This window comes from Scylla paramamosain, chromosome 39 (assembly GCF_035594125.1).
Source record: "Scylla paramamosain isolate STU-SP2022 chromosome 39, ASM3559412v1, whole genome shotgun sequence".
In the NCBI taxonomy this organism is placed as follows: domain Eukaryota; kingdom Metazoa; phylum Arthropoda; class Malacostraca; order Decapoda; family Portunidae; genus Scylla; species Scylla paramamosain.
This window is the reverse complement of record NC_087189.1, coordinates 77501-95424: the sequence shown is the minus strand read 5'-3', so window position 1 is coordinate 95424 and position 17924 is coordinate 77501. Positions and strand designations below refer to the sequence as shown.

Genomic DNA, 17924 nt, shown 5'->3' with positions numbered 1-17924 from the left:
GGAGAAATTGAAAAATAAGAAAGCGCCATGTAAACAGAGCAGCGTGGGGGACCAGCTGACCTGACCCGTGGCTCATCTGCACCGCCTGCGTCTGTCCCGTGATCCTCGCTGCCCCTGGTGCCTCACACTGCCAGGGACGACAGAACACCCTGCTGCAGTGCCCACGCCTACATCCCCATCGGGTTGCACTAACTAATCTAACTCCCTGCTCAGGACGCCACCGCTCACCTGCACCTGTGACACAAACTTGACACTCTCTTAAGGCCAGGTAAGTAAAGGAAATTTTCATCAATCGCTTGGCTAGTTGAATGTCCACAGGGAAACGAGGTGGTAAGTCTCGTTCCCGCACTGGCGAGTTTTGATGCGATTCCGGTGCTCTCTCTCTCTCTCTCTCTCTCTCTCTCTCTCTCTCTCTCTCTCTCTCTCTCTCTCTCTCTCTCTCTCTCTCTCTCTCTCTCTCTCTCTCTCTCTTTATGGGGAGAAATATATAGAAGTGAACAGAAAATCAACTACATGCATTTTTTTTTCCTTTCAGCCTTTCAATGGACATTAATGATTTTTCTCATTTATATATCAACATACAAACTATAATAATACCTTTTCCCTCTCTCTCTCTCTCTCTCTCTCTCTCTCTCTCTCTCTCTCTCTCTCTCTTCAGATACCTCATAATGAGAAAAGTAGAGGAAATCAACAGAAAGACAATTTGAAACCTTGCCTTTTTCTTCCCTTGCCAGACTTCTCTCAGTCACACGTCACCATGTCATCTCTTCGCAATGCCCACAAGACACAGCGCGTGCACAGGGAGCGCCACCAGCCCCTGGGGAGGAACCACCTGGGGCCCCTCGAGAAGAAGAAGGATTACCGCAAGAGAGCAAAGTTAGTGGTGCAAATCGTCAAGGTTTCTTCATCCTAACTTAGCTCCTGTTATCTGTTTGGTGTTCCTGAGTTATGATTGATATGGTTTCTGTTGGATATTCCTCACAGCACCTTCAGTGAGCTTTTTTTTTTTTTTTTTTAGCCCTCAGCCAGCCTTGTTTATATATGCATACAAAATCATTAATTACTGTTTTGTCTACCCAGGGACCAGAATGACAAGAAGAAGGCTCTGGAAACACTGCGGAAAAGAGCACTCAACAAAAACCCAGATGAGTTTCACTACCACATGATAAACAGTGGCCTTAAGGTAAATACTTTGGCTGAGTCTTGCTATCTCTCTTCATTATGTCAAAATAAATAAATAAACACTTACCTCACATTTTTGTCCAATTAACTTTACCTGTAGTTACTAGAGGAAATCAAGTGTCATACTGAACACAGACAGAATCCTCATTCACTGTTTGTCTCTCTATATATCACAATTACATAAAAACCCATGAAATAATACCTTATTTAAAAAAGAAATTTCCCAATTAACTTTACCTTGAGTTGCTGCAGGAAATTTAATGCCATATATAACAGACAATCCTTCCCTCACTCCTTGTCTCCCTATCTCTCACAATTATTTAAAAACCCATGAAATAATACTTTACATTTTTCGCTGATTATACCTTGTACGCTACAGGAAATCTAGTGTCATATTGAACACAGAGAGCTCCCTCCCTCACTCACTCCTTGTCTCCTCTGTCTTACAAAATTATTTAAGAAAACCCATGAAATAATGCCTTTCTTTACATATTTCCCTGAGTAACTATACCTAGGTAGGTATATTTCAAGCAGGGACTGCCACGTGTAAGCCTGGTCGCTTCTTGCAGCTTCCCTTATTTCTTATGTTCTTATGTTCTTGAGTTGCTGCAGGAAATCTAGTGTCATTTTAACACAGACAACTCCTTCTCTCACTCCTTGCCTTCCCTCAGGATGGCATACACTTTGAGAAGGTGAAGGACGAGGAGCTGGCAGTGGGGGATGTGATGCAGGACTTGGTTTATGTGTCGCATCGCAGGAATGTGGAGAAGAAAAAGATAGCCAAGCTCAAGGCTCAGCTACACCTGCTGGATGTGGAGCAGACACAGCCCAAAAACACTCATGTCCTGTTTGTTGATGATGAGAAGGAAGGTGTGTGTGTGTGTGTGTGTGTGTGTGTGTGTGTGTATGTTTTATCTGTTTCTATCTTTATAGGATTGAGTTTAGCATGTTATGTCCCCTTGTGTGTACGTGTATGAATGTCTATTTTATATTTTAATCTATATAGGACTGAGTTTAGTGTGCTGTAGGATTATGATGGTGATGAAACACAGGATATAACAGAACTTAATTTATCATGTGTACCAATGTGTGTGTCTGTGTGCATGTGTGTGTGTGTGTGTATTGGAAGGTGAAGGATGAAGATAAGAGTTAAAATTCTATATATGTTTAATTTCAGTAGCTACCACCACCACCACCACCACCACCAGACTCTCCAACACACACTTGTGCATACACATAGTCATTATAACCATCACCATCATCACTTCTACTATAACTGCTAATTTTCCTAGATAGCTTTTAACCTTTCCCTGTGCTGGGTGACAGCCAAGAGGACATCAGCTGCCAAGCTTCTAGACACTCATCCTGCACTGCTCAGCCGAACCTTTAACCGCCTGCGTTCTTCTCAGCTGGCCTCCCTCCCTGACCAGCTGTCAAACACTCCTGTGTTGGAGGTGAGACAGTTCATCCCCATCCATAAATTTATCTAATCTTCTTTTATAGCTCTCTATTGACTCAGCACTGACAACCTGATTACTGAGTGCATTTCATTTATCTACCATTCTATTTTGAGAACTCATTATATTGACTTACCGTACGCTTTTTAAGCTTTAAAATCTGCTATTCATATTCAAACTATAAGGTCTCCCATTTGTATATAATTTTTTTGCTTTCAATAATGAACATCCTATCTGGTGTGTACATAAAGTGCTGTATAATGTATATGTAGTAATTTCTTTATGGTCTCTTTAATATTATAGCTTGTGAGATTCTCAACAGATCAGAGGACCTAAAATTGAGGCAAAAAATGCTAAAACAGTTGAAATGCATGTGATTTGTTGACAGTTGATCATGAGTGCATATTAAACCATTTCTCTTGTGCCTATATGTTCTCACTCGTGTTTCAGAACATGTCCAAGAGCAAGAAGAAGGCTTACAAGGAGCTTGCACAGAGGATAGAGCGAGAGGATAAGCTACGTATCATGCAGGAGAAGCTGGAAGTGCGCAAGAAATTAATGGTAAGTGACAAGTCCTGTAAATATTCAGATACGTCACCGATTCTATTTTTTTTTTTAATTGTCTAGTTCCTTTCTGCAAGTGAAAAACAAAAAACCTGTTAAATTTTCGTGATTCTCTTGTCTAGTTTCCTATAAACATTCAAATACATAATGAAATCTTATCAAATTTTTGTGATTCTCTTGTTCAGTTTTTCCATAAACATTCAAATACAACAAAAAGTTCTATATTTATGTTTGTGATCCTGTTTTCCAAAATTTATATAGACAGTTGTTCAAATGCAACCTTGATCCCATCTAACTTTTCCTCACCCTCCATCTCCCTCTCTACTTAACTTACCATTTACCTTCTATCCACTTCTATAACTTCCCTCCTCTCCATCTCCCTCTCTACTTAACTTACCCTTCATCCTCTATCCACACTGCCTTACCCTCCCTTTCATTCATTTGTCAAACTTGTCCTGCCTGCCACCCTCAGGAGACCAAGGCCAAGTCTGGTGAAAAGCCACAGCTGGTGCAGGCAGGGAGCACCACCTCTGCTCCTGTGTACAAGTGGCCCCAAATCAGGAAAAAATAGCATGTGTGAATTATTATTGTACCATTTTTTTCAATACACATATATTTACCTTTTTGTTTTGTTTCATTTGTGTTCACTGGAATGGATTGAGTATGATTTTTCGTGATTTTTTTTTTTTTTTTTTTCAGCATATTATTAACCTGTGTGGAATTGCTGGCCTGGTATATAGACTGATAAATAGATTACCTTGAAACTAAACCATGATTAGGAAATATTTTTGCAAGAAGACTGCATTATACATAAGCATTAAAAAGAATAATTCCTACATAACTACATCCATTACCAACTGTCTCATATTATAACTCTCCCTCTCAAACAAGGACATGCTGTAGTTATCATACACACTAGACAAATAAACAAACAAACAATCTATGTCAATATACCAGGCTGGCAATCCCACACAGGCCAGCCCAGACAAAGCACACAAACAAAAGACACATACATACAACATCAATTTTCATGTTTATTTATAAAGTACAACAGGTACAATCACTTGTCACAGAGGACAGTGGACACCTGAGCTCCCAAACAGGTAGCTGAGGCAGCCACACACACAACACCTGTACCACTCGCACACAACAATGCCCTGCCTTCACTGCCAACAAAGAGGCACCTCCAGGTGGCAGTGAGGACCAAGGCAACAGAAAAGAACAATAACAAAGTCCCTCTCAATGAATTGTGGTTCCTACACCGCTCATTCCTCAACTCGAGAATTGGCGGGCGAGAAAAAAATAATCAGATTTTTTAATCAAACGCATGAAGTTCCTCTTGTGCTTGAAAGTGTTTTCCTTTTTCTTGTTTCTTGTAGCCTCAAGATAAGCAGTAACTCGATAAAGCCTTAATACTGAGTAAATATTAGCGTATAATCCCCATGAACGGTGGGCGTTGCTTTCCACCCACAGCGCAATGAAAGCTTCTTGGTGAGAGTTTGTTTTGAGTCAGATGTGGCCTTGAGGAACTAAACATTGAACTGACATCTGCATCACGTCCCCGGCCGGTTCTCAGCAGGTAGCCCTGAAGTACAAAACAATCCACTTCCTTGCAGAACGTGAACTTATCAGACCAGCAAACAAACCCACTACTCCATGACCCTCTCCCATCAAGACACTCAACTTTCCACAGCAGAGCACCATCCATCCAAGGCAGTATAAAGGCTGTGTTCTGTAGGCACTTGTGACACTCAAGCTTTCATCCAAGGCAGCAAGGATGGTATTCGACTGCAGAAAGTGTTGGGTGGAGAGGGCATGTGTGGAGGAGCCTTGGTGGTGCTGCTCACTGAGGCTTGCTATGCTAAGACTGGGCATGTACCTTAGGAATGGCATCATCACAGGATATCTAGCTAACTATTGCCTGGACTAGGTGAGTGCCCAGCCACCTGATAACTCAAGGCCGTGGAGCAAGGCAGAGGCAGCTTACTGGCGATAGTGGTGGTGATGGTATCAGTTGTAATACTTGTAATACTGACAGAGAGCACATTTTACAAATAGAAGCACTGGTAAATCATTCTCACTCCTTGGAACTCTTTGGAGGATACAAAGGAGTGATGTACGTTAAGTGACGATAAGAGGAGATACAAGGAAAGGTGAATTTCAGTCTTGTGCTTCTGTTCTGGGATGAAAGTGATGATAAGGCCAATTGTGTGAGGGGGAGAAGGGGGTGGTGGGGATTGGGTCAGCCAGTGAAGACAGTATGAGGCAGGGTGTGGGCCTGTGCCAAGTTGTGAATCCTTAAGGAAGCCAATAGTTTTTTTGATGAGAGGAATTATTGCCATACTGAATCTTGCAATGGCTTGACTTGATTTACAAAGCAAGGGTGTTCCAGCAAGGCACAGCACTTTCTGGTGGCATGGTGGTTAAGTTCTCTCTTTGACATCCTTTGCTGCTGTAGAATGTTTGTATCCACACTTGTGACCAGTTAATCTCTTGTTTATAGTGACCTTTTCTCTGTGACCTCTCAACACTTGGAAACAAAACAATGTGGACCTTTAACAAGTGTTCCTTAGCATTCCTTCAAACATAACTGATGGAAGATATAAAAAAAAAAATAAAATAAAAAAAGTGTACTACTTCTAAATGAACCAAATAAGCTAAACAAGAAACAGAATAATAAAAAAAGCATTGATTATAACTGGTGAGTAAAATACGAGAAGGAAAACATCATAATGGTAATGCTTCTGTACTGAACAAAGTAAGAGAAACAAAAACTGCTATATAAAACAAAAGTACATTGTTTTGCTTATAAGAGAACTAGATAAGAGAAAAATGGAACCAAATAATAAGCAAAAACAAAACAAAAAAAAAAATCACATTGTATTGCTTATAAAAGATCTAGGTAAGAGAACAACAACCAAATAATAAGCAAACCAAAGAGAATATATAAAAAATCAGAAGAAATCACATTATATTGCTTATAAAAGACTTAGATAAGAGAAAAACAACCAAATAATAAGCAAAACAAAACAGAAAACCTCAGAAATCAAAAAGAGGACTTGCACCACCACCACTACCACCACCACCACCCCTCCTAAGGTGACGCAAAAAAAAGGACTCCGTGGTGATGCCAAGAGTTATGGTAGAGGTGAAGACCAGCATGGCAAGGGAGGCGCTGGGGGGCAGGGTGAAGGTGGAGGTGACAGAACAGGCAGCCCCCAGCCTCATGTCAGCCCCTCTGGAGTGTCCCTGCTGGCTGGTTGCTGGTCCCCCTTGGCCCATTCCACCCTTATGCTGTGAGGTGAAAGTTCTAGTTAGGGTCTTGAGGGTCTTAGGGTCTTGTGTGGGGTTTTCAGGGAAGGTCTGTGATATTTCTGCCAATTTAATATTTTCTTATACAGTGAGATAAGGATTCTGATACGGGTTTTGTCTTTATCTATCTAAATAGGGTTTTCAAAAAGGGTTTGTGATATTTCTGTCAATTTAACATTTTCTTATGGTGCAAGGTAAAGACTGAGCAGTGTCTTGCATCCTTGTGAGGATAAAAGAATGATAAATTGTCATGCTTCTAATACGCCCTGAAAAAGATACCAGTCTACATTGCAAAGAGTTAATTGTGTAAAGGCTGCCAAGAGGAAAAAAATTAATTGCAGGATTAATTGTGCTATGGCTGCTGATATGAAAAAAAAAATAATAAATTGTCATGCTTTTAATACATCCTGAAGAAAATACTGGTCTAAATTACAAAGAGTTAATTGTGTGAAGGCTGCTGAGAAAAAAATTATTAATTGTAGGGTTAATTGTGCTATGGCTGCTAAAATGAAAAGAAAAATGTAGTTGTGGTTGTGATACATCCTGAAAGTGCTTGTTTGAGACACCACCAATCAGGCAGTCAGCTGTGTTATGGTTAACATGCTGCTGTAAAAAAAAAAAATCTATAGCTGCTGATAAGAGAAAATATATTAGACCTGTTAATATGTTGCTATATGAAAAGAATATTACAGCTGTTAATGTCACTAAGAAGACAAAATAAACCAGACCTGCTAATATGCTGCTAAGGAGAGAAAAAGACATACATATCTGTTAAAATGATGAAGAGAAAACAAACAGAATCAATTAATAAGCTGCTATGAAAAGATAAATGAACAAATCAGTTATTAATCTAGTTATGCAGCATTCACACTGCAAGCTGACATGAAACCCAAGCTCCCTCAGCCTGAAGAACTAAAAGAACCGTGACTATAGTGAGGCAGTGTGTCACAAACTCAACACACAAATGATACAAGTACAGCCAGGCAGAGCAGGAGGACTGCTAACCTGGAAAGGAATCAAAGCGAGCAGACTATGGTGGTGTGACCTGAAGCCAAGACCTACTGGGGTATCATGGAAGTGACTCAGGGTTAGAACTACACAGGGAGACAAAGATACAACTGACTAGGAATGTGTTAGCCAAGTAGCACTCCTCTCCACCACTCACTACCTTCAGCCTGATCCTCCATCTATGCTGTGAAGACAAGCCAAGACCTACTGGGGTATCATGGAAGTGACTGTGGGTTAGAACTACGGAGGGAGACAAAAATACAAGTGGCTAGGAATGTGTTAGCCAAGTAGTGATCCTCTCCACTACTCACTACCTTCAGCTTTATCCTTTATGTCACTATGTGTGCTGTGAAAACAAGCCATATCATCATAGAAGTGACTGTGGGTTAGCACTACGGAAGGAGACAAAGATACAGGTAGCTAGGAATGTGTTAGCCAAGTAGTGCTCCTCTGCATGACTCACTACCTTCAGCCTCATCCTCTATGTGTGTTTCAGTCAGGTTTTCTTCCTTCGGTGCAGCAAAGGGATCCTGCTCCTCCTCCGGCCACACCATTTCTCCTGCCTCCTCCCTAACCCCTCCTTCCGCAGCCTCCTCTATATCATCCACCACTGCACTCCCTCCCTCGGCTGGTGCAGGTGGAAGGTGGGGAGGGAGAGTGGAAGGTGAAGGAATAAGGGAATGTGTGTTTTCAGGGTAAGAGTTGAACAATAAAGAAATCCTGTCAGTAATCCTTATTTGTATGGCTGCTGTATATTTTGCAAGTTGTGTGAGGTTGAAATACATGTAGAGGAAGGATTTAAACTGTAGTGAACTAGTAATAGCACACAGAGAACTATAGCCCATCATTCATTTAGTATAAGTGTAGTAACATGACAACCAACAAGACAGACTGCTGATGTGTTCAAGTCATAGGGAGAATGTATGAGGTTAAATGATGAACTGTACACAAAATACAGAAAAATAACAGGACAAATTCAGCCCTAATAAGGATAACCACACCAGTAACAGAAAAATTTGGCATGAACAAAGAAAATCATACCAATAAAATTATATATTTGTGGGGAGAATGTATGAGGTAAATAAGATTAACAGAACACATGCAGCCCTAATAAGGATAACCACACCAGTAACTCAGAAAAGGTACAGTGTGAACAAAGAAAATCATACCAATAAAAGTATATCTATATTCATAGGGAGAATGTACAAGGTAAATAATGAACTGCATACAAAATAGAGAACATATGCAGCCCTAGTAAGGATAGTCACACCAGTAACTCAGGAAAGTATGGCATGAATGGAGAAATCACACCAGTAAGTCAGAGAAAGTTACATCTATAAAACACATCAATACAAGTCCGTCCCTTCACCTCCATGCCACTCACCATCATGTGCTGCCTCTGGCATGGCATCTGCCTCCCCGTCATGGTCCCCGGTCACTGTGTTCTGCTCCTCGTTCTGCCACAGAGGGTGACACAATTAGATCACAGTTCCTAGATGCAGTATAAGAACATAAAGGAAGCATACATGTGGCAGTCCCTGTATAAAGCATGCTTACCTATTTCCACCTACATCTCCATCCAAACATCTATTCTAAAGGTTCATGATGTCTCAACACTTAACCTGATTGCTGTGTCCATTCCACTTCCTTCCTATCTCTTGGCTTAGACCAGATGTTTTGAATACAGAGTACATACACAATTGTACTCATTACCTTGAACATTTCCCTAGACATGAGTCACCACCAGTGTTAGTACTAAGTTAGTTATCTACTGCATAGGTTATCCAGGTAAAGAGTGCATGCAGGACACACACACACACACACTCCTTGCCTCACATACATCATCTCTACCTCACTTGCAGAACAATAAAACACAATAATTTCTCCCATGACTATCTTGAGACATCACAGAAGAGGAGGTACCACTGATCATGTTTATTGAAGGCAAGTGAGTCAGTGATGAGTGGTGAGGTGAGGAGAGTGGCCTGTGTGTGGAGTGAGGAGTGAGAACAGGAGTGACTGGCTTGGCTTACCTGCACTCAGCTGGAGGCACACACTGGATTACTGGATTACTGGGTTACTGGCTTGCTTTCCAGTGTTTAAGTACTTTAGATGGGAGGGTTAGTCTTAAAATTCCAAACAGCCAATGGATAGTATTCCTCATTATTTTTCTCTGCCAAAGTTTGAAAAGACTTTTGGGAGGGACAGTGAGTCTTCACAAGCCGCAGTTTTGATATCAGGTGTGGTACATACATGATACGGAACACGGAAACACTCAACCACTGACCCAAACATGAATGACTTAGACAAACAATGAAACTTTCAAGAGTGTCATTTATGAGACAATTTCCTGCGACAAGATTATGGCATAATATCAACAATTTAACAACTTTTAGGAGCCGAAAGAGTACAGGTCAACACAGGTTATTAAAATACCATCAGGTCAAAACATTAAACATGGGAACTGTGTGGTAAGAGATGCATGATGTTAATACTACTCCTTAGCACAATTAGTACTGCATTAATCTATGGAAGTGTTAATAGTAGTACCTAGAGAATGACTTCTGTCTTCAACCATCTCAGCAAGACTGACCGTACGCAGCAAGCATTAATCCAGTTTTCTAGATACAGTTTTATTATAAATTATCTCAATACAAGAATAAATACATGCAAAATACTTCTACACAGAACTATGGAGAAAAAATGTGGAAAAAGAATTCAAGTCATGTAGATTTCAGAGACAAAGTGAACCACTACATTTGCTAAGCAGGTGGTGGGTGACCTTAACAACTAACAGTCTGTCCCCGTGACTTGACAAAGCAACACCCATCCTCTGATTGGCCAAGGCCTTCTCAACTAGCTCTCTCATTGGCTGGTACATGAGAAGGACACTTTTCATTGGCTATCAGAGTATGAGGTGGGATGTGACAAAGCCTAACCCATCCTCTGATAGGTTAAGGCCCCTCAACTAGGCCTCTCATTGGCTAGTACATGAGAAGGGCACTGTTCATTGGCCATCAGAATATGAGGCAGAATTAAGCCACCAAGTAAGACAGACATGGTGAGAGTAACCAATCCCAAGATACAGCCGGGAGTAGCGTGGGTCAGTCACTCCTTGGCAATGATGACAGTAGTAATAAAGTCACTAAATGCTGGAAAAGAAAGCTCAGAGCAGGACCAACCAGCACAGCACAGCACAGCACAGCACAGCATACGTGGCAGCGGCAGCGGCCAACACAGGGACTAGACATCAAAACTCGGAAAATTTGGACAGTAACGAACACGACAGAACGCAGAAAGTAAAAAAAAATAAATAAATAAATAACAAATAACAAATAGATAAAAATAAAAATAAAAAATAAGTAAACACATCAAAACTTTACACATATGTGGTCATTTTAGGTCCTGCTTTGAGGGAATTAACCACCTAATCTTTACAATACTCAACAGACTAACTGACAAACTAACTAACCAAAACTTGACATTACCATATGTATCATGTATATTTTTAAAAAGTTATATTTCTAACCTACTCAGAACCAATATGTTTCTTTTGAGCCATGGACTTGTTAAATAGACTATATATATATATATATATATATATATATATATATATATATATATATATATATATATATATATATATATATATATATATATATATATATATATATAACTAATCAGAGCTGCATTTGACTTTGTTCACTGTGTAGATGTAGCACTGTAGGTTGAGGGACAGGATGTAATGGGTAGCTAGTTCATAAGAGAAAAGGCTTATGGAATGGAAGGCTATGTGCGGTGGGAATATTGGTGATTAATGTGGGAAGGGAAGGGAATTAATGAAAGGAAAGGAATGGGAAGAAAGGAAGTGTTAAAAGAAAAGGAGAAGAGTTAGTAAGGGAAAGGAAAAGAATTAATGAGATAAAGAACTAATGAAGGAAAGGAAAAGAATTAATAAGAGAGAAAGGAAGAGAATTAACTGGGGAAGGAAAAGAATTAATAAAAAAGGAGAAGAGTTAACAAGGAAAAGGAAAAGACTTACTAAGGGAAAGGAAAAGAATTAATAAGAAAAAAGAAAAGAATTAATGAAGGAAAAGGGAAAGAATAAACTGGGAAATGAAAAATAATGAAAAGAACTGACATAGGAGAGGTTAAAGAAAATAAGCGAGAGAGAGTGAGTGAGTGAGTGAGTGAGGGGCATGACAAGTGACACAGCACATTACTGAACACAGTTTAACCAAGGGATTCAAGTGACAGGCGTACACAACACTGCCTTCCCCTCCCTCGTGACGCACATGGGTAGTCAGACATACGCATATATGGATAGTTAGACAGACGCGTACACAGATGGTTAGGCAGATGCACACAAACACACACACTGGAGAGGAAGGAAGCACACGGCCTTTGCATTGAAGCACAGAAGCATTGTTGTGACACTTCAATGATGAAAAGTTCCTTCCGAGTGTGAACCAGCAACACTGTGTCTTGCTGGGCTTTGGCTGAAGAGACACACACACACACACACACACACACACACACACACACACACACACACACACACACACACACACACACACACACACATGCATGCATGCAAACACATTCAAGCAACACTACGCTCGCACAGACAATTTTCACTCAAGCACTTTGTAAAATATTAAAAAACACACATACACACATACACGCAAACACAATCAAGCTACATTACATTCACATGGACACAATTTTCATTCAAGCACTTCATTACAACCAAAGTTTACTATGGAGGTTGTTGCTTCATTTTGAACAGCCTGACCCAGCCTGGCATGACCATAACACTATTCAAACGTTAATATCTCCAGAATTAAGTGGCCAATCAAAACAAAATTAGCAAAAGTCTATCAGTTTTATATGATATAGCTTTCATCTCTTCTACTGGGTGAAGTCAATGGGCAAATTGCAAAAAGTAGAAGGGTGTCAAAAATAGTATTTCAAGAGTTTTCTGCAATTTTTACCAACCAATAAGAGCAAACACATACCACTGAACGCAGAATGAAATTTCCTATCCAATGGTATACAGCACAACCATTGGGCTCTGCAAAGTTTTGAGCTACAGTGATTTGAATATTAGGCAAGTTCTCAATGTGCAAGGTGATTTCATTGTTGCATTGCTGACAGTGTTGCTTGTCAGTTGCCCTCCAAGCATTTTACTAGTAATATATTCACACACACACACACACACACACACACACACACACACACACACACACACACACACACACACACACACACACACACACACAGTATTCAAACAATCCTTTGTTCTCTCAACCAAACACAATTACACACACACACACACACACACACACCACACACAATTCAATCCAAATTCCTTCCCTTTTCAAACACACACAACACACACACTAACACACACACAAGGCTTCAGCAGCCAGCCACAGCCAGCCAGCGGGGGCAACACAGTGGAACGCAGCATCATTAAGGTGGGTGGGGGCGAGGCTAGTGCACCCCTACCTCCCTTCCTGCAGCCGTCACCCCATTGGTCATCTGCTGCTTGGCGCGGTCCTCAGGAAGGATGCCAGTGATGCCAATCTTGATTCTCTTCTTCTCCTCATCCGTCAGTCTCAGGAACTCGCCCAATTCGTCGTTTTCATTCGCCATGTCCAAATCGTCAAAGTCCTGTTGAATTTTTTGGAGTGTCAGCGTTTGTATGGGGTCTGTTTTAATTATCTGCTTACTTTTAAAGATTTTTTTTTTTTTTTGTATGTGTGTGTGTTTTTGTGTTTGTTGGTATGGTTGCTTGTTTATTTAACTCTGAAGGTGTTTATCTTTTTTTTTTTTTTTTTTTTTTGTGTGTGTGTGTGTGTGTGTGTGTGTGTGTGTGTGTGTGTGTGTGTGTGTGTGTGTGTGTGTGTGTGTGTGTAGCTGTTTGTTCATGTTATTCATTGTTAATGTTATTATTTTTGGAGGAAAAACTTCATTAGTTTTTTTTTTCATTTTTATTTTCATTTATTTTTGAGTGTGTGTGTGTGTGTGTGTGTTTTTGTATGGCTGTTAGTCCTATAGTTATTTATGGCTGTTGTTAGTTTTCCTACAGGTTGTTTAGTTTAATTTTCTCAACATATCCCCCCCCCAAAAAAAACACCTCAAACCACCTCTTATTTCACTCCCTCCACACTTTACAATCTCTCACCAAACCACACCATCACAACCTCTCTCTCTCTCTCTCTCTCTCTCTCTCTCTCTCTCTCTCTCTCTCTCTCTCTCTCTCTCTCTCACACACCCCACAATTTGCATTTTTTAATTCAGGATTTGCAATACATCACAAATAATCTCAGTTGCAATATTTTTACTGTTATTCATTGGCTCTAAACATACAATTAAGTTACTGGTATATCTATATTACCAAGAATGATTAAGTGTCAGGTCAAGATGCCTCATAATACAGAAATGGATTACCTAAGGATTGAGAGAAAGTGAATACAATCCCCCTTTATTAACCACAGTTTTTTTCACTTTCACACAGATCGCTGCCAACCACAAATTCAAATCAAGAGAGAAGGCAATGAGAGAGAAATTATTTAAGTTAATTGAAAAATAAAATGTTTGTAACTATATACATGCAGTTTTTCTTTATTTAAATAAGGTTTTTGGTGGCTCAGGAGTTCTCTTAACCCTTTCATTGGGATTTAGTATATCTTTCCTCAATTACTAACCACTCTGAGTCATCTCCAAACACTACAGGCTAGGTACTGCAAAATCTCATCTTTTTTATCACTTCCTTTCTTGTAGATGCTTAAAAAATATTCCATAGGCTTATTCAAGGCATATTTAAGGCTGTGAATCGTTGCGTACCAAAGTGAAATGGTTAAAGGAAGCACTATTTTTTTTTTATGCATTTTCCTTATCCATTACCTAGCCATGATGGATAATGAGGGATGGCTTTACATAATATCAAGACAAACACTGGTGGACCTCTCTGCCACACTCACCCCGCAGTACTCCGCCTCGTTGAAGATCTGTGGGGTGACGGGCACTTTGTTGCTCCCCTTGGGCTTGGCGTTCTCATTCATGTATTCCTTGGAGTCCTCCTGGCCAGGGTCTGTGATGTCGATGGTGGTGAAGGGAATGTTCTTGCTCTCCAGAATCATCACCGCTCGCTGCTGGTTCTTCTTCACCTGAGAGACAAAGAGAGGGACCTTTAAACAAGGTCCTTCAGTAATGGACACTTGTAATCTCAAACACTTGCTTTTCTCATGAGGAATATTTTCAAAGGCTCCAGAGATCTTTTCATAGACGTTCATAGATCTTTTCATAGACGTCCAACCCTTCAGGAGGTAGACATATCACGCAGGGAAGCCACAGAACGCTCGACTTCTGATCTTTCTAAAATTTCTGATTGGGGCAGAGCAAACTTGGTATTGTTCAATGCCTCAAAAACTCAATTCCTCTGTCTATCAACTCAACACAACCTTCCAGACAACTATCCCCTCTTCTTCAATGACACTCAACTGTCCCCCTCTTCTACACTGAACATCCTCGGTCTGTCCTTTACTTATAATCTGAACTGGAAACTTCACATCTCATCTCTAGCTAAAACAGCTTCTATGAAGTTAGGCGTTCTGAGACGTCTCCGCCAGTTTTTCTCATCCCCCTAGCTACTAACTCTGTACAAGGGCCTTATCTGTCCATGTATGGAGTATGCTTCACATGTCTGGGGGGTTCCACTCATACTGCTCTTCTAGACAGGGTGGAATCAAAAGCTTTTCGTCTCATCAACTCCTCTCCTCTAACTGACTGTCTTCAGCCTCTCTCTCACTGCCACAATGTTGCATATCTAGCTGTCTTCTACCGCTATTTTCATGCTAACTGCTCTTCTGATCTTGCTAACTGCATGCCTCCCCTCCTCCCACGGCCTCGCTGCACAAGACTTTCTTCTTTCTCTCACCCCTATTCTGTCCACCTCTCTAACGCAAGAGTTAACCAGTATTCTCAATCATTCATCCCTTTCTCTGGTAAACTCTGGAACTCCCTGCCTGCTTCTGTATTTCCATCCTCCTATGACTTGAATTCCTTCAAGAGGGAGGTTTCAAGACACTTATTCATCAATTTTTGACCACTGCTTTGACCCTTTTATGGGACTGGCATTTCAGTGGGCATTTTTTTTATTAGATTTTTGTTGCCCTTGGCCAATGTCCTTCCTACATAAAAAAAAAATAAATAAATAAAAAAATAACAACTTCCACTTAAAACCCAAAAACACCCTTGAAAACCATAATAACTTTTACTATAACCCCAAAAACACCCTTGAAAACTCTAATAACTTTTACTATAACCCCAAAAACACCCTTGAAAACTCTAATAACTTTTACTATAACCCCAAAAACACCCTTGAAAACCCTAATAACTTTTACTACAACCCCAAAAATGCCCTTGAAAAACCTAACAACTTCTACTATAACCCCCAAAAAACCCTAGTAACTTCCACTATAATCCCAGAAACAGCCTGAAAGACCCAAATAACTCCTACCAGAGATCATCAAAAGTAAGCAAGCAGTCTGAAGCAGCCTCAGTAAGCACCTGCAGTCTATCACTCACCTGTGGCACTGTACAGTTATAATCTAAGGACCTATAAACATACCATACCTGTAAAATAAACACTGAGAACATACAGTAAATTAAGAAAGTAATGAAATAAATCAGTAACAGCAAAAATTACGAAACGAGAATCTACAGGGACAAGACAAGTTAAGACTGTTATAAACTGAAAATTTCCAAGAGAGAGAGAGAGAGAGAGAGAGAGAGAGAGAGAGAGAGAGAGAGAGAGAGAGAGAGAGAGAGAGAGAGAGAGAGAGAGAGAGAGAGATCTTCGCCATCCTCCCGTCACAAACATTTTAAAACACTACAGAGGTGATTTGCCATGTTCTTGTGTTTTTTTTCCTACTGTTTCTGAGGACAATAATAACAATGAATGTCTTACTCTCTCATCAGGAATACTTTTAAAGACAGCAGAGATATTTTGTTAGATGGTTTTCATTTCATTCTACAGATTAATGAATAACACAACACTAATATCACAGAAACACCCTTGAAAACCCTGATAACTTATACTATAACTGCAAAACCACCCTTGAAAACCCTAAAAATTTGCCCTTTAAGCACAAAGCCACCCTTGAAAACCTTGATCATTTTTCCCTACAAGCATAAAAACACCCTTAAAAACCATGACAACTTCCACTAAAACCCCCCCAAAAAAACCCTGATATCTTCCACTGTGAGCTCAAACATTCCTTCAAAACCGTAGTAACTTCCACTATAACCCCAAGAACATCCTTGGAAACCCTAAAAACACCCTTGAAAACCCTGATTAATTTCCACCAGAGCTCATCAGAAATAAAAGGCACTTGATTGACACTGGGAGGTGGAAAAAAAAGTGACAAGGCGAGAGGGAAAGAGAGAAAGAGAAGAATGCTGAAGGAAAATGAATATGAGGAAGGGAAAGACTAGAGATATAAAATGAAGAAAGTGGATAAGAGAGAAGCAAAGAATGAATGGATAATGTGAGTAACTTTGCATAATACCTGTTCTTCTTGACCTGCAGAAGCTGAGAGAGAGAGAGAGAGAGAGAGAGAGAGAGAGAGAGAGAGAGAGAGAGAGAGAGGAGAGAGAGAGAGAGAGAGAGAGAGAGAGAGAGAGAGAGAGGAGAGAGAGAGAGAGAGAGAGAGAGAGAGAGAGAGAGAGAGAGAGAGAGAGAGAGGAGAGAGAGAGAGACAGACAGAAATAAACAGAAAAAAGAATAAGATTGACTTGGCACTGAAATATCTGACCTAAAAAGGGGAAGGAAGCAAGCAAGGTCAATGACAACCAGGAAATAGAGATGGAAGGAATAAATTAAAGTGAATAATGGAAAAATGCAAAAAATATAAGAATAAAGGGTCCAGTGTTAATACTTGATTAATATTTGATGATGGGAAAGGGTTAAAAAATAACAGAGAAAATAACAGAGAAATGGAAGTAAAAGAAGAAGAATTAGACATCAGTGTTAGTTTAATTAATATTTAACAACATGAAATACAGAATTATAAAAAGAAAATATATACTAAATACAAATAATGCAATAATATGATGAAATATAATAATAATAATAATAATAATAATAATAATAATAGTAATAATAATCATGGTAATAATAATAATGAGATCAATTATGAGATTTAAGAATGACAAGGTGGAAAATTTAGTTTACCCGACACTGACAAATCTCTTAATTAGTTACCTTGAATACCTGGATTAATAAAAGCTAAACTATCATCACCACCACCACCACCACCACCACCACAATCATCACCATCAACAATGGGAAAGAGGTGATGAAAGAGACAACTTGGTATAAATTGTTTGAAA

At 39.8% G+C, this 17924-nt stretch overlaps 2 protein-coding genes across 3 annotated transcripts in view; one reads left to right on the top strand and one right to left on the bottom strand.

Moving 5' to 3' along the window:
• The first annotated feature begins 3 nt into the window (after positions 1–3).
• On the top strand, positions 4–3828 carry LOC135091940 (probable U3 small nucleolar RNA-associated protein 11). Its single transcript, XM_063989994.1, has 7 exons — positions 4–268; positions 735–876; positions 1081–1183; positions 1854–2052; positions 2509–2636; positions 3090–3200; positions 3676–3828. The coding sequence occupies exons 2-7, from the start codon at positions 758–760 to the stop codon at positions 3772–3774; spliced, it is 759 nt and encodes a 252-aa protein (XP_063846064.1). The 5' UTR covers positions 4–268; positions 735–757; the 3' UTR covers positions 3775–3828.
• A 396-nt stretch (positions 3829–4224) lies between these two features.
• The window catches only part of LOC135091941 (SH3 domain-binding glutamic acid-rich protein homolog), a 23817-nt gene continuing 10117 nt past the window's right edge, over positions 4225–17924 (bottom strand). The window contains exons 2-6 of one of the 2 annotated variants that reach the window (XM_063989996.1): positions 14513–14698; positions 13035–13199; positions 8908–8980; positions 7990–8151; positions 4225–6497 (exon numbers count right to left, since the gene is read on the bottom strand). In XM_063989996.1, the coding sequence (XP_063846066.1) occupies positions 6493–6497; positions 7990–8151; positions 8908–8980; positions 13035–13199; positions 14513–14698 (591 nt within the window). In that variant the 3' untranslated portion in view covers positions 4225–6492. The remainder of the gene's footprint in view (positions 6498–7989; positions 8152–8907; positions 8981–13034; positions 13200–14512; positions 14699–17924) is intronic. The other variant, XM_063989997.1, reaches the window with a different exon arrangement.

Coding starts and splice junctions, on each gene's coding strand:
- LOC135091940 (XM_063989994.1), top strand. CDS start 758: ATGTCATCTCTTCGCAATGCCCACAAGACACAGCGCGTGCACAGGGAG. Junction 877..1,080: donor GATTACCGCAAGAGAGCAAA/GTTAGTGGTGCA, acceptor TTGTCTACCCAG/GGACCAGAATGACAAGAAGA. Junction 1,184..1,853: donor TGATAAACAGTGGCCTTAAG/GTAAATACTTTG, acceptor GCCTTCCCTCAG/GATGGCATACACTTTGAGAA.